This window comes from Rhinoderma darwinii, chromosome 10 (genome assembly GCF_050947455.1).
Source record: "Rhinoderma darwinii isolate aRhiDar2 chromosome 10, aRhiDar2.hap1, whole genome shotgun sequence".
Taxonomy (NCBI): domain Eukaryota; kingdom Metazoa; phylum Chordata; class Amphibia; order Anura; family Rhinodermatidae; genus Rhinoderma; species Rhinoderma darwinii.
Window position 1 is genome coordinate 4,341,709 of NC_134696.1, and position 20,820 is coordinate 4,362,528.

A 20,820-nucleotide genomic window follows, 5' to 3' on the forward strand; every position below is an offset into this window, starting at 1 on the left:
TGTGGAGCTATCTACAGGGGGGGCCGTGTGTGGAGCTATGTACAGGGGGCCGTGGTTGGCGCTATCTACAGGGGGCCGTGTGTGGCGCTATCTGGCCCCCCCTTTGTAAATATGACTAACTTTTTTTGTTTTGCAGGTTCCACTGGACTGTTTGGACTACGTCGTAGATTCTTTGGACTACTGCGATGATCTACGTTTTAAAAAAAATATAAAATGGTTAGCGAGGGTTGCGTGGGGGAGTTCTTATTTCAATAAAAAATATTTTCTTATGTCTCTATTTTATTTTTAATACTTTATTAGCGCCTTGGTAATTGCAGTTGTATGCCCGCGTCCATTACTAAGGCAGCGGCTTAGTGTTAGCCAGTAAAAAGGCTGCAACTAAGACCCATTATTACCCCGATACGCACCACCACTAGGGGTGCTGGGAAGTGCCGGGTGTGGTCCAGTACCCCCACACAACCCTCGCTAACCATTTTATTTAAAAAAAAACGTAGATCGCAGTAGTCCAACGAATCTACGACGTAGTCCAAACAGTCCAGCGGAACCTGCAAAACAAAAAATAAAGTTAATAATATGAAGAATAAAAACACTTCTCACCACCAGCGACTTCTGTCTTCCCTGCGATAGAAACTAGACATCAATGAAAAATAATTCCCCTTCATGTAACTCTGCTACCTGTCAGCTGAAAAGTCATCCACCACAGTGAAAAATGTTTCCCCATCATGTCTGATTCCCAGGTGTTTTTTGTGGTTCTCCGCCATGGAAAAACATTTTTTCCTCTGGAGGATGATTTTTCCATTGACCGGTAGCAGAGTTACACAACTGGAAAAAAAAAATCTTTCCCATCATGTAACTCTGCTACCTGTCAATTGAAAAGTCATCCACCACAGGGTCTCCCTCTTGACTTTCATTGTTCTCAGCCTTTTGGTTTGTCCTGCAGCTGCCGCCGCCGTGGTGAGCAAATGTTATACCCAATATACGATATAACCGGATCCATAATATCTGTGATATCCAGACAGTCCAGAGATCCGCAGTGAGAATGTGCGCGCGTTATTTGCAGAAGGATCTGGCCGCGATTTGATGTATTTATGCGGGATATTGGGCGTGGTTAGGGGGCGTGGCTTAAAAGGTCCCTCTTGTCCGAATTCAAAAGTTGGGAGGTATGCAAATAATCATACACTGACACTTGGGGTACAGGATAATGACACACTGACACTTGGGCATAGGATAATGACACGCTGACATTTGGGGTACGGGATAATGACATACTGACACTTGGGGTACAGGATAGGGTCACGTTGACACTTGGGGTACAGGATGATGATGAAGTAGTACGGATGATCCGTTTCTTGTGATTTTACCTTCCATATGGACACCTCTCATCCCCCAGGTCCATGGAGACAGCCATGAATGTGTTGGGCATCTTGGGGTTGGGGGCATATCCGTAGTCGGCTGTTTGATGCCATCTGATCACCGGGATGTTGACGATCGGTCGGTATTTCGGGCCAGTGCTGAGCTGAAGAAGAATCAGAATATAAACCTCATCCCCCGCAGTGCACCCCTCCCCCACTATCTCCGCCTGTTTTATGTCATTACCTGGACAAAACCAAAGGGGAAGTTAGGGTCAGTTTGCCCCATGGACCCCTCATGGAAGGAGCGTCTCCAGTCCGTGATAAGTGCCGGGAAAGTGCAATTATAGGGATCGGAGTTCTTGATGGAGTTCTGCTCCCCTGCAAGAGGACACCGGGTCATAATGTAGCACTAAAGTCTATCAGATGGAGCAGAGAGGTGTGCGGCGTGTGTCAGATGGAGCAGAGAGGTGTGTGGCGTGTGTCAGATGGAGCAGAGAGGTGTGCGGCGTGTGTCAGATGGAGCAGAGAGGTGTGCGGCTTGTATCAGATGGAGCAGAGAGGTGTGCGGCGTGTGTCAGATGGAGCAGAGAGGTGTGCGGCGTGTGTCAGAGGGAGCACAGAGGTGTGCGGCGTGTGTCAGATGGAGCAGAGAGGTGTGCGGCGTGTGTCAAATGGAGCAGAGAGGTGTGCGGCGTGTGTCAGATGGAGCAGAGAGGTGTGCGGCGTGTGTCAGATGGAGCAGAGAGGTGTGCGGCGTGTGTCAGATGGAGCAGAGAGGTGTGCGGCGTGTATCAGATGGAGCAGAGAGGTGTGCGGCGTGTGTCAGAGGGAGCACAGAGGTGTGCGGCGTGTATCAGATGGAGCAGAGAGGTGTGCGGCGTGTATCAGAGGGAGCACAGAGGTGTGCGGCGGGTGTCAGAGGGAGCACAGAGGTGTGCGGCGGGTGTCAGAGGGAGCACAGAGGTGTGCGGCGGGTGTCAGATGGAGCAGAGAGGTGTGCGGCGGGTGTCAGATGGAGCACAGAGGTGTGCGGCGTGTGTCAGAGGGAGCACAGAGGTGTGCGGCGTGTATCAGAGGGAGCACAGAGGTGTGCGGCGGGTGTCAGAGGGAGCACAGAGGTGTGCGGCGGGTGTCAGATGGAGCACAGAGGTGTGCGGCGTGTGTCAGAGGGAGCACAGAGGTGTGCGGCGTGTATCAGATGGAGCAGAGAGGTGTGCGGCGTGTGTCAGAGGGAGCACAGAGGTGTGCGGCGTGTATCAGATGGAGCAGAGAGGTGTGCGGCGGGTGTCAGAGGGAGCACAGAGGTGTGCGGCGTGTATCAGAGGGAGCACAGAGGTGTGCGGCGGGTGTCAGAGGGAGCACAGAGGTGTGCGGCGGGTGTCAGATGGAGCACAGAGGTGTGCGGCGTGTGTCAGATGGAGCAGAGAGGTGTGCGGCGTGTATCAGATGGAGCAGAGAGGTGTGCGGCGTGTGTCAGAGGGAGCACAGAGGTGTGCGGCGTGTATCAGATGGAGCAGAGAGGTGTGCGGCGTGTGTCAGATGGAGCACAGAGGTGTGCGGCGTGTATCAGATGGAGCAGAGAGGTGTGCGGCGTGTGTCAGAGGGAGCATAGAGGTGTGCGGCGGGTGTCAGATGGACCACAGAGGTGTGCGGCGTGTGTCAGATGGAGCAGAGAGGTGTGCGCGTGTGTCAGAGGGAGCACAGAGGTGTGCGGCGGGTGTCAGATGGAGCACAGAGGTGTGCGGCGTGTGTCAGAGGGAGCAGAGGTGTGCGGCGTGTGTCAGATGGAGCAGAGAGGTGTGCGGCGTGTGTCAGATGGAGCAGAGAGGTGTGCGGCGTGTGTCAGAGGGAGCAGAGAGGTGTGCGGCGTGTGTCAGATGGAGCAGAGAGGTGTGCGGCGTGTGTCAGATGGAGCAGAGAGGTGTGCGGCGTGTGTCAGATGGAGCAGAGAGGTGTGCGGCGTGTGTCAGATGAGGCAGGTAGGTGAGGGTTAAGTGTATTCGAGATTTCGTACCTTGATACCATATCACTCCCTTTATCGTCATGTTCAGGAACGGGTGAATCATGGCGTTCCACAGCACGGAGTACTCACATGACCTGGCGAACGTCTTTTTAAAGTCATTACTCCTGGAAGAGCAGAGATAATAAATGACAGCACAAAACATCATACGTGTAAAATCACCGCCTGGAGTATTAGACGCGGTGACCGGCACACATCATACGTGTAAAAGTGTAAAATCACGGTCTGGTGTAATGACGGGGTAGGGAGACATACAGGTGAGCCCTAATCTACCCGCCAATCAGTCCCTGCCTACTTGCACGGCCCGTCCTAGGCGACGGCGTACAACTGGGCGACGGTCCCTACGCTTAATACGTGCACGACAGACAAACAGACAAGGGTACACAAAAGCTAAGGGAAATGTGGAAGTTGCCCACGGCAAGACCATGAGCAACAAGAGTAGTGTACGAGCCGACTCAAACCAGGAGTGTACGAGGTACCAAACGCAGAGCAGGAGAGTAGTCAGTAAAGCCAGGGTCAATGTGAAGCAAAGGTCAATAGTAATAGCAGGAGCAGCAGAGCCAGGAAACAAGAAAGAATCATAGGCAAAGACAAGCAGGAAATGAAGGTATACATAGACCGAGGGCGGGAGCTAGAACCGTCTGGCCAGGCTGTGATAGGTTCTCCCACTCCTGAGCCTTCCAGCCTGAGTGGTAGCAGATCGAGTCACTCTCTCAGACCTAGGAGCAGGTGCAGACTGATTTACCACGTGCGTCGACACAGAAGCTGTGTCTGGCAGATCCTTTAAATCTGGAGTACAAGACGCGGTGACCGGCACACAAACTCAATGCCCCCCTATGGGGAAAACGTTGCGCTACAGTTGCAGAAAACCCGACACGGCCGACTGATGATTCTGTCCCATTTTCCGTCTTTATGATCAGGACTGTTTCACGTGACATTTGACAAATTTGCGACTTTTCTCGTCACATTCTAAAGGCGTTGTAGACGGCCAGGCCTAGATTTGCGCCAAATTTTGCACCATTTTCTTAAAATAAATGTGGCCTAATCTCTTGGGGACCTTTCTCGTAACATTTGCCGAACGGTGAGATTTGTCGCATGTCATCATTTGCAAATTTCGCAGCGCAGTTTACGCTATAAACAGCCCCCCCGCAGCGGGAGTGTTACATGTGACAGCGCAGTCTCCATGTCTGGACGCCCCGTGTCCCCCGGATGTCTCATCACTCACCTCTGGTCTTCGGAGGTCTTGGAGAGCCCACATTTGGACAGCGCAGTTTTCGATGACCACGCTTCGACCACCGTTGCTCCCCACGCAGATTCCACCAGTCCTATTGGATACTTCAACCATTGAGCCAAATGTTGTCCATATAGCCAGCAGACCGCGGAAAAATACGTGAAATCACCATCTCCAAGGTTTACTTTCCAAAAAAATAAAAGTAACGAGATTTTGAGTGAATAATAAACCGCGGATCCTTAAAGGGCCGGTCCCGTCTTATGTCAATAAAGCACTCATTCATGTTTACATACAGGGGCTGAAAACCTGTTCAGACCTAATACTTCTTACAGCTGAGATTTTATTACAATTGCATCGTCTGGACAATCCTCTGTGATATAAACAGCCTGGACTCTAGACTGATACATTTTACCTGCACCGATACATTGTAACAATCTATCAGGACAGGAGAGAGAGTTGTGCTGGTGCTGCTGTATTTTACATTACAGAGGACTGTGAAGATTGGATCTAAAATGATGATACATTTGGCAGGACACATGTGGCCCTGCCCCTTCTGCCAAGCTCCACCCACTTTTTAAAAAAGCGATGTGAGCGGCACCAACAGCACCAAAGTCGCAATCGACACCAGAAAACTTAGTCAATTCCCCCAAAGTTTACTAGAAAGTTGCCGATCTCTTCCTTATACAATGATTGAGATTATTTACATAGGACTGCAGCGGCCCCAGTACACATATGAACATGGCGTTTTTAGTTGATGAGAAGAGGCTTACGGGACGTTGGGACCGACCACTCCAGATCCACGTTGGCGAGGTCCAGCAGTTCCGTATCGGATGTCTCCCGTGAGGCGGTGAACAGCCGGATATTTGGGTAATGTGCAGCTCGCGCCAGCTCCTGACTGGCATTGAAAATCTGAAAAACAGAAGAGGATGAAGGTGAAGACGCAGCGAGAACCAGGAGCTGACAATCGGTTTTAGGAGCCATCTACCATGGATACGGTCATCTTCATATTACTCTGTCCCCCACAAATCCAGATGTCCCCGAACAGGACGTCATCCAGGTGGATACTTGTAATTTCTTGCTTGAAGGTCTGCTGGGCGATCAGGTGATAAGGCCCCCCGTAATCCATAGGATCCAGCAAAACCTTCCAGACCCCAACATCACCTGGTGGACATAGGACAGGCAGAATATTAAGGGCCGATCCATTGTGCAACTTTCAACTATACTAGAGTCCTGTTCACAGCTGAGGGTTAGTTACAATGTACCAGTGTAGTCAATGCGATGTGAGCTAAACACAACAGCTGCAGCACTCCGGGATGTGAGCTCTAAATTACACGGATACAATGTAGCAAACAATGTTGCTGTGTGAACAGAACTAGGTCAGGAAGAGTTGGTTTCCATTCACTGGCAGTAAGCAGAGATCTTAAAATTATGTTAGAAAGTTGCAGCATTCCATCTGTAGATCAGAATACACATTATTGAACATCTTTCAAATCTGACAACTTAAAAAAGTTGCCATACACCGCAGCGTCCTCGTGTCGTTACCGTTGACATCCGCTGCCGTCTTTGAGATGTTCTCCGATCCTTGCACAAGTGTCACCGTCACAAGGGCTCCCACCTCACCGTACCCCCAGACAACTGCTCGGGCCGGGCCCTGCTGCAGAACCATGTGATTGCCATAATAAGACGCGAATCTGAACGCGGCACCTGGAACAAACACAACGTATTATATACTGCAGGGTCCAGCTGGTTATTATTAGGATGTCAGGGGCCCCCCAGAGCAGTATTGCTTGCGGGACACATGATGGCGCAGACACATTGTAAAAATTAACTTTTACAAATTTTTTTATGTTATTTCTCGGATATGTTTTTTGGTATGTTCTCCTCCCCCTCCTTTTTCTGTCGCAGTGGTACTTACCTTGGATTCCAGATTTTTCTGCTATTCTGCCCAGCACCTGAATTCATCTTGTGATTGGTCAGCTGTTCTCTGTGGTGGGAAAGATCTGCTTCTGGAATTTTCTTATATTTTGCCCAGCAGCTGGAATGGTTTCCTGATTGGCCACCAGGCCTCAGCGGCGGGAAAATTTGGATTTAAAAATAGCTTGTTTTGGCGGGTCCGGGGCCAGTAGCAGCTTTTCCTGTGGACCTCACCCTCCCTGTTTTAAAATTGTACTCTTATCTCTGTCGCAATATTTTATTAGAGGGGTTTTTGTCTCCCAGCTATTGCAGGGTGGAAGGGTTTATTAACCCCTTAATGACCAGCCTATTTTAGAGCCATTTTGTACGTTTTTCCATCGTCGCATTCCAAGAGCTATAACCTTTTTATTTTTGCGTCGACATAGCTGTATAAGGTCTTGTTTTTTGCGGGACAAGTTGTATTTTTTAATAGCACCATTTAGAGGTACATATTATTTATTGATTAACTTTTATTAACTTTTTTTTGGGGGGGGGAATAGAAAAAAACCTGAAATTTCGCCACACTTTTTCGCGTCTTAAATCTACGCCGTTTACCATGTGATATAAATAACACAATAACTTTATTCAGCGGGTTGTTACGATTGCAACGATACCAAATTTGTATAGTTTTTGTATGTTTTACTACTTTTAGGGGGGATTCACACAAGCGTGTATTGGGTCCGTGCGGGCCGCGTGGTTTTCACGCGCCACGCACAGACCAATACAAGTCTATGGGGCAGTACAGACAGTCCGTGCTTTTTGCGCAGCGTTTGTCAGCTGCGCAAAAAGCGCGACATGCTCAATATCTCCGCGTATTTCGCGCATCACGCACCCATTGAAGTCAATGGGTGCGTGAAAACCACGCAGGTCGCACGGAAGCACTTCCGTGCGAACCGACTGAAACAGCGCAGCAGCTGTCAAAAGGATGAATGTAAACAGAAAAGCACCACGTGCTTTTCTGTTTCCAAACATCCATACGGAGTGTCTTTGAGATGAGCGAACCCGGACAACCGAACCGAACTTCACCGGGTTCGGCCGAACTCGTTTTGGCCGAACCCGGCAAAAAAAATTCCGGTACGCGACGTCAGGAGATAGTCACTGTCCAGGGTGCTGAAATAGTGAGGGTATGTGCACACACACTAATTACGTCCGTAATTGACGGACGTATTTCGGCCGCAAGTCCCGGACTGAACACAGTGCAAGGAGCCGGGCTCCTAGCATCATACTTATGTACGACGCTAGGAGTCCCTGCCTTGCTGCAGGACAACTGTCCCGTAGTATAATCATGTTTACAGTACGGGACAGTTGTCCTGCAGCGAGGCAGGGACTTCTAGCATCGTACATAAGTATGATGCTAGGAGCCCGGCTCCTTGCACTGTGTTCGGTCCGGGACTTGCGGCCGAAATACGTCCGTCAATTACGGACGTAATTAGTGTGTGTGCACATACCCTAAAACTGTTTCAGCACCCTGGACAGTGACTTCCGATCACAATATACATGAACCTGTAAAAAAAAAACGAAGTTCTGACTTACCGATAACTCTCGGCTTCTTCCTCCAGTCTGACCTCCCGGGATGACAATTCAGTCCAAGTGACAGCTCCAGCCAATCACAGGCCAAGCACAGGCTGCAGCGGTCACATGGACTGCCGCGTCATCCAGGGAGATGGGGCCCGATGTCAAGAGAGGCGCGTCACCAAGGACGCGTCACCAAGGCAACGGCCGGGAGGGAAGTTCTCGGTAAGTACGAACTTTTTCTTTTTTTTTAACAGGTTTCTCGATGTTGTGTTCGGCATTCACTGTCGAGGGTGCTGAAAGAGTTACTGCCGATCAGTTAGCTCTTTCAGCACCTTGGACAGTGACGGGCGTCGACTAGCCTCATCTCTATGATGGCGGCTGCGCGAAAATCATGCAGCCGCGCATCATACACGGATGACACACGGAGCTGTCAAGTGGTTTTTGCGCGCGCAAAACGCCGCGTTTTTTGCGCGCGCAAAAACGCAACGTTCGTCTGAATCTGCCCTATAACAGTAAAAACGCTTTTTTTTCTAAATGATTTGTTTTTGTGTCTCCATATTTGAAGAGCCGTAACTTTTTTATTGTTCCGCCGATGCGGTTGTATGAGGGCTTTTTTTTTGCGGGAAGACTTGTAGTTTTTATTGGTACCATTTTGGAGTAGATGCGACTTTTTGATCACTTTTTATCACATTTTTTTAAAGTCAGAATTCACAGAAAACAGCAATTTTTCCATAGTTTTTTATTACATTTTTTACGGCGTTCACCGTGCGGGTTAAATAATGTAATAGCTTTATAGTCGGGGTCGTTACGGACACGGCGATACCAAATATGTGTAACTTTTTTACTTTATTTTGTTTTTTTAATAGTAAAGCATTTTGTAAGGGGAAAAGCTGGGTTTTTCATTTTTTTTTCACATTTTTTTTAAATTAAATTTATTGAACTTTTTTTTTACTTTTTTACTAGTCCCACTAGGGGACTATAATATGCGATTCTCCGATCGCTATTGTAATACACTGCAATACTTCTGTATTGCAGTGTATTACTGCCTGTCCGTTTAAAACGGACAGGCATCTGCTAGGTCATGCCTGCGGCATGATCTAGCAGGCAGTCGCTCGAGGCAGACCTGGACACCTTTATTAGGCCCCCGGCTGCCATGGGAGACACAGACACTCGGTGATCGTATCGCCAGGTGTCGGTGGAATGAGAGGGAGCTCCCTCCTTCTCTCCAAAACCACTCAGATGCGGTGCTCGCTATTGAGCACCGCTTCGGAGGGGTTAAACGGGTGAGATCGATACTTATATCGATCTCACCCGGCAGAGCAGGGACGCCCCCAGCCCTCAGCTGCCTCTAGCAGCTGAGAGCAGGGAGATTTGACGCTCCCTGCTCTGTTTACTTTATCCTGATGCAGTGACGTAAAAAGGAATATGCATCAGAATAAAGCCCGTTAGTGGCCGTCGTGAAAAGGCGTATTAGTGGTCACTAACGGATTAAGGCCCATGCACACGAACGTGCTTTTGCGGCCGCAATTCCCCAGAAAATCAACGGGAGAATTGCGGTCCCATTCATTTCTATGGGCCCATGCACACGACCGTGGTTTTCAATGTCCGTGCATGGCCGCGGAGCCCGGACCGCAGAAAGAACGGACATGTCTTATTACAGCCGTGTTCTGCGGTCCGGGCTCATAGGAAATAATGCACGGCCCGCGATTTGAAGGCGGCTCGCGGGTGCCACTCCTCGGCCGGCCGGCCGACTCGAATATCACGGCCGTGTACATGGCTACTGTCGTGTGCATGAAGCCTAAGGCGGGATTCACACGACAGGGATTCCCGGCCGGGTGCCGGCCATTCATAAATCGGCCGGCACCCGGCTGCATTAGGAATAATAGACCCCTAATGGGGCTATTCACACGACCGATTTTTTGACGGCCGGGAAAACCGCCCGTCAAAAAATAGGACATGCTCTATTTTCAGCCTGGTGCCCGGCCGCCCGGCTCCCATAGAAGTCTATGGGGCCGGGTAATACACGGCCATCACCGGAATGTGTCCCGAGTGATGGCCGGGTCTACCGTCGCTCGCGCACTCTCTCTCCTCCTCCTCACAGTGCAGAGTGCATGTAAGGAGGAGGATCTTTTATTGCTCGCTGTAGGAGTCGGAATCCCCAATCCCCGGCCGAGGATTGGGGATTCCGCTACAGGAGAAGTGCGTGACTACACTGTCCATATATGGACACAGCGAAGTCACTCACTTCTGCAGCGGAATCCCCGACTCTATGGCCGGGGATTCCACTACAGGAGAAGTGAGTGACTTCACTGTCCATATATGGACACAGCGAAGTCACGCACTTCTGCAGCGGAATCCCCGACTCTATGGCCGGGGATGCCGCTACAGGAGAAGTGAGTGACTACACTGTCCATATATGGACACAGCGAAGTCACTCACTTCTGCAGCGGAATCCCCGACTCTATGGCCGGGGATGCCGCTACAGGAGAAGTGAGTGACTACACTGTCCATATATGGACACAGCGAAGTCACTCACTTCTGCAGCGGAATCCCCGACTCTATGGCCGGGGATTCCACTACAGGAGAAGTGAGTGACTACACTGTCCATATATGGACACAGTGAAGTCACGCACTTCTGCAGCGGAATCCCCGACTCTATGGCCGGGGATGCCGCTACAGGAGAAGTGAGTGACTACACTGTCCATATATGAACACAGCGAAGTCACTCACTTCTGCAGCGGAATCCCCGACTCTATGGCCGGGGATGCCGCTACAGGAGAAGTGAGTGACTACACTGTCCATATATGGACACAGCGAAGTCACTCACTTCTGCAGCGGAATCCCCGACTCTATGGCCGGGGATTCCACTACAGGAGAAGTGAGTGACTACACTGTCCATATATGGACACAGCGAAGTCACGCACTTCTGCAGCGGAATCCCCGACTCTATGGCCGGGGATGCCGCTACAGGAGAAGTGAGTGACTACATTGTCCATATATGGACACAGCGAAGTCACGCACTTCTGCAGCGGAATCCCCGACTCTATGGCCGGGGATTCCGCTACAGAAGAAGTGAGTGACTACACTGTCCATATATGGACACAGTGACGTCACTCACTTCTGAAGCGGAATTCCCGACCTGTGGCAGGGAATTCCTCTTCATGAGAAGTCAGTGACTACACTGTCCATATATGGACATTGAAGTCAGTGACTTCTCCTGGAAAGGGGGGGGGGGATGGGTGCAACCTACAGGGGACTGTGTGGCATCACCTACAGGGGGCAGGGTGGCATCACCTACAGGGGGCAGGGTGGCATCACCTACAGGGGGCAGGGTGGCATCACCTACAGGGGGCAGTGTGGGTGGCATCACCTACAGGGGGCAGGGTGGGTGGCATCACCTACAGGGGGGTGGGTGGCATCGCCTACAGGGGGCTGTGTGGCATCGCCTACAGGGGGCTGTGTGGCATCGCCTACAGGGGGCTGTGTGGCATCGCCTACAGGGGGCTGTGTGGCATCGCCTACAGGGGGCTGTGTGGCATCGCCTACAGGGGGCTGTGTGGCATCGCCTACAGGTGGCTGTGTGGCATCGCCTACAGGGGGCTGTGTGGCATCGCCTACAGGGGGCTTGGTGGCATCACCTACAGGGGGCTTGGTGGCATCACCTACAGGGTGCTTGGTGGCATCACCTACAGGGGGCTTGGTGGCATCACCTACAGGGGACTTGGTGGCATCACCTACAGGGGACTTGGTGGCATCACCTACAGGGGACTTGGTGACATTACCTACAGGGGACTTGATGACATTACCTACAGGGGGCTGGGTGGCATTGCCTGCAGGGGACAGGGTGGCATCGCCTGCAGGGGGCTGTGTGGCATCGCCTGCAGGGGGCTGTGTGGCATCACCTACAGGGGGCTGGGTGGCATTACCTACCAGGAGGGCTGTGGCATTATCTACAAAGGGCTGTGTGTGGCAACAAATGTAAATGAAATTCATCCGATTTTAAAACGGACAGGGAAAAAAACGGATGCAAATCGGGTCCAAATCGGCCGGTAAAAACGGCAACTCGGCCCGGAACGGAATTGGAACGGATGCAAAACGGATGCAAACCGGCCGGGAAAATCGGTCAAAAACGGCCGATTTTCCCGGCCGACACTCGGACCCTGTCGTGTGAATGAGGCCTAAATCTGATTTATTATTTTATGTGATTTATTTTATTGGTTTTAAATATTTATGGTTATTTTATATGTTGATAATATTTTATATTATTATTGGTAACCCTTAACCCCCTTCCCGACATTTGACGTGTCCATACGCCAAAGTCGGGTAGGGGGAAATATGGAACAGGCTCACGAAGTGAACCCGCTCCATACAATGCCGGTGTCGGCTGTATGTTACAGCCGACACTTCAGGGTAACAAGCGCGATCCCACTCGTTAAATAGCGACCGCGGCATTTAAATAGTTAGAAAGAGGGAGGCGACCCCCTCTAACAGCTTATCACGCACCCGCAATGCAATGGCGATGGTTGCTATGGCGGCCCAATGAAGGCCCCCAGGTCCGCCATCTTTGTTCTATTAAGCGCTGCCTCCGGCCTGTCAGAATCACGATATACTGCAATACATTAGTATCTAACGATCGCTGGTTGAAGCCCCCCTGAGGGGACTAATAAAAAAAGTACAAATTAGTAAAATAATGTGTTTTTTTTAATGTACAAAAATTCAATAATAATATTAAAAGTTCAAAACCTTTTCCTATTTTACCCCAGAGAATAGTAAAAAAAATAAAAAAAAATAAACAAAGTCTGAACTATCACAATATCTCATTATTTAACCCGCACGGTGAACGCCGTAAAAAATAAAAACGTTAACGCCAGAATCTCTATTTTTTGGTCACCTCATCTCCCACAAAAAATGAAATAAAAAGTAATCAAAATGTTGCATGTACCCCAAAATGGTATCATTAAAAACTACAGCTTATCCCGCAATAAATAAGCCCTCACACCGCGTAATCGACGGAAAAATGAAAAAGTTGTGGCTCTCGGAATTTGGCGGCACAATAAATTTTATTTTTTACACTTACGTTTTTACTTCTAAAAGTAGTAAAATATAGAAAAAACGATTTATATTTGGTATCGCCGTAACCGTATTGACCCACAGAATAAAGGTAACATGTTGTTTTAATGGCACAGGGAATTCCGTAAAAACGACGCGCGACTTCCGGTTCCGGCGCTGGCGATGCAGGACATGAGTGACTGAGCTCCCGCTCCCGTCTAGCCTGCTTGCCTGCAACAGTCGCTCCGGCGGCGACAATCAGCTGTGAAGCCACCAGCCCTGCACACAGGAACATACCCGGTGGTGCCTGTATGGACAGGTACCTCCTCAGAAGTGCGCATAAGCCAGCCATAGAAGACTCAGCCGCGGCCGTGGAAAAGGGAGGTAAGATGGCGGCGCTTCCCGCCACTGCTCCCCTGCTATACACACTACAGAAGCTAAAGGGGTGGTGGACGGAATTTGATGGTGATAATGCATCACATCGCTCGGACCCGTCACTGTATTGGCGTACAGCCAAAGTGGTAATACGAGGGAAAATTATGCAATTTATGTCTAATCTTAAACGCAAGACTACCGAAGGGTACAAGGCAGCGAGCGACAGATTACGGTGTGCATACACAGCATTTCTACACTCTTCATCAACGCCTTTGGGGGAGAAATGGAGGGAAGTTAAGCGGCAATTTGATCAGTGGTTAGACAAAAGAGAAAGTATTTATTGGTCCCAATTTGATGCAGATCTAATTCGTTTCGGCAATAAAGCGGGCAAATTATTAGCGCGACTAGCGAAGGGGAGGTTTGCACCGTCACACATTTCAACACTTAATGACTCCAACGGAAATCCTACATCAGACCCCAAAAAAATTAACACCATATTAAGTAAATATTATCAAGCCCTTTACTCAGACACGTCCATAGACCCCCAAAAAGGTAGGGAATTTTTGGAGAAGGTAAATCTGCCAGGGCTCACTCAGGAGCAGAACGACTACTTGAGCGCAGAGATTACCTTAGAGGAAATCCAGAGCACCATTAAAGGGAATGTGTTGCCAGAAAAACATGTTTTTTTTTAAAAAATTAAACATTTAGTGTGTGGGTGATTAAACATTGTTCAAATTTTTTTTATTTTTTTCGCGAGTCAGGAAATATTATAAATTTTTTCTAATTTATAATACTACCCATTTTTGGTCACTAGATGGAGCTAGTTCCCAAAATTGCAGCATTGCAACATTGGGTTAAAAGCCCTCGCTCTAGTGAGCTCTCAGCATCCCCCCCTCCTTTATCCTGGCTAGTGCCGGGATAAACGAGGGGTTTGAAAGGTTTAACCTCCTACACTGTGTGTCGCCATTTTTTGAGGTAACCCACAGTGTAGTAGGTTTACATACAGTAGTAAACACACACAAACACTAACATACATTGAAATCTCTTACCTGCTCCTGCCGCCGCGGCTCCCTCCGGCCCGTCCGCTCCCTTTGCTGCCGCTGTTCCATGTGCACAAGTCCGGAAGCCGCGACCGGAAGTAGTAATATTACTGTCCGGCCGCGACTTCCGGTCCACAGGAAAATGGCGCCGGACGGCGCCAATTTCGAATAGGACTGTGTGGGAGCGGCGCATGCGCAGTTCCCACACAGACGCCGTACACGGCAGTCAATGGGACGGGAGCCGTTCGCAGTCCCTATGGGACTGTGGCTGCCGTATTCCATGTCTGTGTGTGTCGTTAATCGACACACACAGAAATGGAACAAAAAATGGCAGCCCCCATAGGGAAGAAAAAGTGTAAAAATAAGAAACAGTAAAACACAAACACACAAATGAAAATAAACGTTTTTATTAAAGCACTAACATCTTTAACATATAAAAAAATTATTTGTGATGACACTGTTCCTTTAAGACCTTATCCAACGGAAAGGCCCCGGGTCCAGATGGATTCACAGGAGAGTTTTTTAAGTCCCTGAGAGAAGAAATCAGCCCTACCTTGGTGGCGTACTATAATATCTTACTAAAGACCGGTGCTCTCCCAGCAGAGGCCAAAATAGCGCATATAAAGGTATTACCCAAGAAGGGGAAGGATCCTCTTGACCCGGGGTCGTACCGTCCTATATCACTGATAGACCAAGACCAGAAATTACTCACAAAAGTTTTGGCCAATCGTCTGGCTACGTATGTACCCACATTGGTGGGAAAATCCCAAGTAGAATTTGTAAAGGGCAGGGCAGCAGTGACTAATTTACGTAAGGTGTTGAAACAGTCAGGCACGATCCCCAGCCAGGTACCCGGCCGGCACTATTAGCGCTAGACGCAGAGAAAGCCTTTGATAACATACAATGGGAATGGCTGGGGATGGTGCTGGACAAAATGAACGTCCAGGGAGCCTTCCGGGTCTTCTTGAAGGGAGTCTACAATAACCCGCAGGCACGTGTTCACTCCTCAGGATTTCTATCGGATCCCTTTCAATTACATAAAGGAACCCGGCAGGGATGTCCCCTGTCGCCCCTGTTATTCAATCTAGCACTGGAACCTATGGCTAGATTCCTGGAGGAATCCGATATGTTCAGAGGTATTCAGGTAGGGTCTCTGGCGGTTAAGTTAACCCTGTTTGCTGATGACGTTATACTTTTTATGTCAAATCCTCAAGAGCATTTAATGCCGGTTTTTCATTTTTTACAGGAATTTGGGCAATGCTCGGGATATAAAGTCAACCTAGCTAAAAGCGAACTGCTGGAGTTGGGCAAACCATTGCCTTAGACCTTTTGGCAATCCTTGGGATGTGGGATATCCCCGGTTGAACACTGCATTACTTATCTGGGCATCAAGATAGGGAAGGTGCCAGACACCCTGTATGGCCTAAATTATCCCCCGTTATTTAAAAAAATGCAAGCGGAACTCACTAGATGGGGCCAATTGCCGTTGTCCCTCCTGGGAAGATGCCACCTGATTAAGATGGTTAGTTTCCCCAGATTGCTATACCCCTTTAAAACACTCCCTCTCCTATTGAAACATATGGATGTCTCTAAACTGACTTCCTCATTCACAAAATTTATATGGGCAGGAAAGAGGCCTCGCATCGCACTCACCAAGCTCATGATGGGCAAACAAGAAGGGGGTGTGAACTTCCCGAATATCAGGGGTTATAACGTGGTCTGTCTTTTTCGTCATGTAGTAGATTGGCTTCACGAAACGAGCCATTATTCCAACTTAGATCTGGAGGGGGAGTATGCCTCACCCTGGAACCTGAAAGCTTTGCTACATTGTAGAGTTACCTCTCTTCCGTGCCGTCTCAAAACCTCCATTGTATTGAGAGATACAATTCTAGCTTGGAAAGCGGTACGTAAGCACTTTGACCTACCTCACCTGCTATCGAAACATATGCCGTTGGGCGGACACCTGGAATTTCTACCGGGAGTAGGCAAGGGAGACAGATTTGCCTCTTGGGGGACTGTAGGCATTAATAACGCAGGGGATCTTATGCATATAGAGGAAAGGAGATGGTTAACCGGGACGGAAATCACCACTAAACTTAGACCCCTAGAGGGGAGGGTTAATTTTTTACAAATTTTTCAGGCACGATCATTTTGCACCTCTAGGCTCAGGGATTTGAGTAAGGAAGCCACCGCGCACACTCTGGATGAGGTCATGGGTCCAACAACTGGGCGGGAGACTATTTCAGGGTTGTATAGAGCACTGGGGGATGGTTTTGTTCTTCCGCAATCAAGGGTTAGATTCAAAGTCTGGGAACGGTGGACTCAGGATCCAGGTATAGGTGAGATCATATTGGGGGGGTTGGGAGACGGTACGGAAGAGTGTTATAAACGAGAGCTGGAGGGAAACCTATTTTAAGTTGATGCATGCAGCTATATACGGCTTTAATATTTTGCCTTCACAATCCTTCCCCGACCGCATTACGTGTTGTCCCAAATGCAACACCCCCCTGACGAATTTGTGGCAAGGAGTGTGGGGGTGTGTACATACGAAGCGATTTTCGGTGATGGTACAGAAATATATTTCGGATCATTGGAAAACGAAACTCCCAATGACTCCTCAAGCGCTATTGTTCCATCAGGCGCGACCGCCGGAGGAAGAGGGTGCTCGAGGGGTGAGATCACCTCCCCTGCTGGTGCACACGATTTTACTGGTGGCCTTGAGATGCCTCCTGAGTAAATGGCTGGAAACAGACACGCCGGGGTTAAACCTGATTGTGTCTCGCCTGAAACAGGGTATGTGCACACACACTAATTACGTCTGTAATTGACGGACGTATTTTGGCCGCAAGTACCGGACCGAACACAGTGCAGGGAGCCGGGCTCCTAGCATCATACTTAGGTACGACGCTAGGAGTCCCTGCCTCTGCGTGGAACTACAGTCCCGTACTGAAAACATGATTACATTACGGGACAGTTGTCCTGCAGCAAGGCAGGGACTCCTAGCGTCGTACATAACTATGATGCTAGGAGCCCGGCTCCCTGCAGTGTGTTCGGTCCACTACTTGCGGCCGAAATACGTCCGTCAATTACGGACGTAATTAGTGTGTGTGCACATACCCTTATTAGTTCTTGAGAGGGTGGAGGTGGAAAGACGGAAGGAAACGGGAACCAAGAAGCTATTCGCTAAATGGCAAATATTCATAGAATCGCAGTGCACAGTGGTCGAGGTAGTGGAAATTGTTACGCCTTTCCGGCACACAGCGTGGTATTATACGCAGCTCTTGGCAGGCACGTTAGGGGGTCTGCAACTTTGATCTAGTCGGGGGATAAATGAGAAGTAGATACGCATTGATGACCTAAGTCGTGTCGGGGATGGGGGACGTCATGTTTTCTGTTTATATGAAGATCGACACTTATGCCATGTTTGTATGTTGTGTTTAGTTCAAGGTTAATTTAATGACAGTTGAGCGCTGCGCACTCATGACGCGACCTTTGCATGAAATGTTTGTAAGAAAATGTGAAATCTGTTAATAAAAATGATGTTTTAAAAAAAAAAAATGACGCGCAAAAAACCATGGAGGAATCGCTGTTTTTTTCATTTTCGACCCCACAAATAATTTTTACCCGTTTCCTAGTACATTATACGGCACAATAAATGGCGCTATGAAAAACGACAACTCGTCCCGCAAACATCAAGCCTTTATAGGACTATATAAACGAAAAAATAAAAAGTTATGGCTTTTGGAATGTGGGGAGGAAAAAACGAAAATGAAAATCTGAAAAATGGCTGCGGAGGGAAGGGGTTAATAAAGCATCGCGGCCTGTTCATCCACGTTTTCTGTTTTGCGTGTATTTATTTTATTATTGTTGGTATGATATTTTGGAATTGTGTTTTGTGCCATCATGAACCCGCAGCACACAGAACTGCCCAAGTGCCCGGCTTACCCCTGCAGGACTATGACACAAGCGGCCAGCAGAGGGCAGCGTGGTGACAGCCAGCTATGGGAGGCGGTCAAAGGGTTAATAATTGGTTTTCATTGCAGCAAACCGATTCTTCACTCTTGTTTTCCAGCCGCTGCCCCCGGAGGTTTAGGGCTTGTTCACATGTAACGGAATTACTGCAGCAACTCCGCAGAAAGTAGCAGAAATTCAGCTGCGGGAAAAAACGCGCCATTTCATGCGTTTTTTTTACTATTTTTCAATGTTGGGGGACGGTGACGGATCCCCTGAAAAACGCAGCAATTCAGTGACTTTCCGCAGCAGGAATTGCGGTACAAAAAACACGCACCGCGGGTCAATTTCTGCTCTGAATATTTACGCAGCGTGCGGAGGAGATTTGATAAATTTCACTCACTTTGCTGCTACGGTTTTCTGCCGCGTGTTTCGTCCACAATTCCGGATGGAAAATACGCAGCAATTCCGCTACGTGTGGACGAGCCCTTACAACGCCGGGGGGACCGGCCATAGATAAGGGGTCGCTCTACTAGATTGCATGTAAGTGACTGAACTAATGAACGTCGTGGCTCAGGGTACGGCTCAGGGTACGGCCCGCCAAATCGTGCAGCCAATAGCCACCGTGAGGGAGCGGGGTTTTTGGCCGCATGCGGACCACCAGTAATTGTCAGGGTACAGCCCCACGTAGCGGATTGTTAGAGACATAGGGGCTCTGCTATGATCAGGGGGCCCATATACTGTTCTTGTCCGGGGCCCCTCTGCTATCTGTGTCCACCCCTGATTAATTTAGGAACCACCGTCAGCCACATGACCGCCCACATTGCACATAATTCCCCTGATTACAATGAATCCTTATTATCTCTTCGCACCCCCTCCTCACAGATATAAACTTGTAATGCAAGGCAAAAAAACAGCGATGCCCCCTCCCCCGATCTAGACAAGAAACCGACAATATGAGAAGTGGTCGCCTTAACCCTTAAATGCATTTTGCGCCATTATCGTTTCCAGGTGGCAGGTGAAGCAGCGTGGAACTGAAAGGGTTAAAGCGGACAATCCGGATATTATTCCATTATAGGGAACGATCCCATCAGAGCTCTCAGGTTTTTAGGTCAATGGCAATCGGTAGATGGAAGGGTTAACAGATCATGTGACCCCCCCCCCTCCCGTCACATGACTTGGCGTTTTCTGTTATTGATGGTCCCCATTCTCTATCCTGGTGACATATTAACCATTAGTGCGCTGGAGAATCTTTCCCTTGCTGCAGAAGAGCTTACAATCTATGACCCCGCGTCTCAGCCTGATGAGGAAATATAAATACAGGAACGATGTCAAAGACGTGGAACTACAACTCCCAGCATGCCCTGACAGCTGCATGTCATGGGTGTAATATGCAGGATCTAGTGTTGTTTGCCTGACAGACCCCAGAGATCCACTAGATCCAATAACTCCCGGTGCTCCGGCTACAATGTATCGTGGAGGGTGATTGACAGCTCGGTACCTGCACTTGTGGTGAGGAAGAGGAGCAGCAGCAGCAGTGGCGTCCCCGTCATGTCAGCGCTTCTCATTCTTCTCCAGAAAGTGGCAGCTTTATAATCAGCTGTGGAGGTGGAGCCGGGAGGACGTGATTATTATAAGACACCGAGACTGTAATAAGTTTGTGTCCCTCTCGTTCCAAAGGCAGCACCCAATGGGTTAATGACCTTCCCGGCTAGTACAGAAGGAAAATACACAATTAGTCTTAATTACAACCTCAATGAAGCACCTTGAACAAACACACAATGAGTTTTTTTCTTGTGTCCCGGCTGGACAGGTTCATTTTCTTCTCTCTCAACAGGTTTTGTTATTTGGTGCCGTGACGGCCGTGTGTGGGATCCTGGGGGGTCTCTAGTGCGTCCCCTTAGCCCTCCGAAGTAGTTTCCCCCTGTGTCGTGTTTACCGGAGTGCAGGGGCGTAACTAGGAAAGACTGGGCCCCATAGCAAACTCTTGACCGGGCCCCCCCCCCTGAGTGCCACAAGCAGCTCCCCTTATAAATAGTGCCCCCTGTAGAGTGTGCCATACAGCCCCCCGTAGACAGTGCTATATAGTCCCGCCTATAGACCCCCTTTGTAGATAGTGTATAGTGGCACTCAGCCCCCCCTTGTGTATAGTGCCACACAGCCCTCCCTTATGTATAGTGACACACAGCCCCCCCTTGTGTATAGTGCCACACAGCTCCCCCTTTGTGTATAGTGCCACACAGCCCCCCCTTGTGTATAGTGCCATAAAGCCCCTCCCCCCTTGTGTACAGTGCCACACAGCCCCTCCCCCCTTGTGTATAGTGCCACACAGCC

The 20,820-nt window shown here is 49.3% G+C and overlaps 1 protein-coding gene and 1 long non-coding RNA gene across 5 annotated transcripts in view; one reads left to right on the forward strand and one right to left on the reverse strand.

Annotated features, from left to right (window-relative positions):
- Positions 1-20,093, reverse strand: part of SIAE (sialic acid acetylesterase) — a 60,343-nt gene extending 40,250 nt beyond the window's left edge. For 2 of the 3 annotated variants that reach the window (XM_075839181.1, XM_075839180.1), the window contains exons 1-8: positions 19,988-20,093; positions 6,146-6,307; positions 5,589-5,764; positions 5,374-5,512; positions 4,598-4,787; positions 3,367-3,479; positions 1,597-1,730; positions 1,362-1,516 (exon numbers count right to left, since the gene is read on the reverse strand). In XM_075839181.1, the coding sequence (XP_075695296.1) occupies positions 1,362-1,516; positions 1,597-1,730; positions 3,367-3,479; positions 4,598-4,787; positions 5,374-5,512; positions 5,589-5,764; positions 6,146-6,307; positions 19,988-20,054 (1,136 nt within the window). In that variant the 5' untranslated portion in view covers positions 20,055-20,093. Of the gene's footprint in view, positions 1-277; positions 546-1,361; positions 1,517-1,596; positions 1,731-3,366; positions 3,480-4,597; positions 4,788-5,373; positions 5,513-5,588; positions 5,765-6,145; positions 6,308-19,987 lie in introns of those variants that run through there. The other variant, XM_075839182.1, reaches the window with a different exon arrangement.
- The window catches only part of LOC142661711 (uncharacterized), a 74,603-nt gene continuing 70,572 nt past the window's right edge, over positions 16,790-20,820 (forward strand). Inside the window, exon 1 of one of the 2 annotated variants that reach the window (XR_012850797.1) lies at positions 16,790-16,874. This is a non-coding gene — a long non-coding RNA (uncharacterized LOC142661711). The remainder of the gene's footprint in view (positions 16,875-20,820) is intronic. The other variant, XR_012850798.1, reaches the window with a different exon arrangement.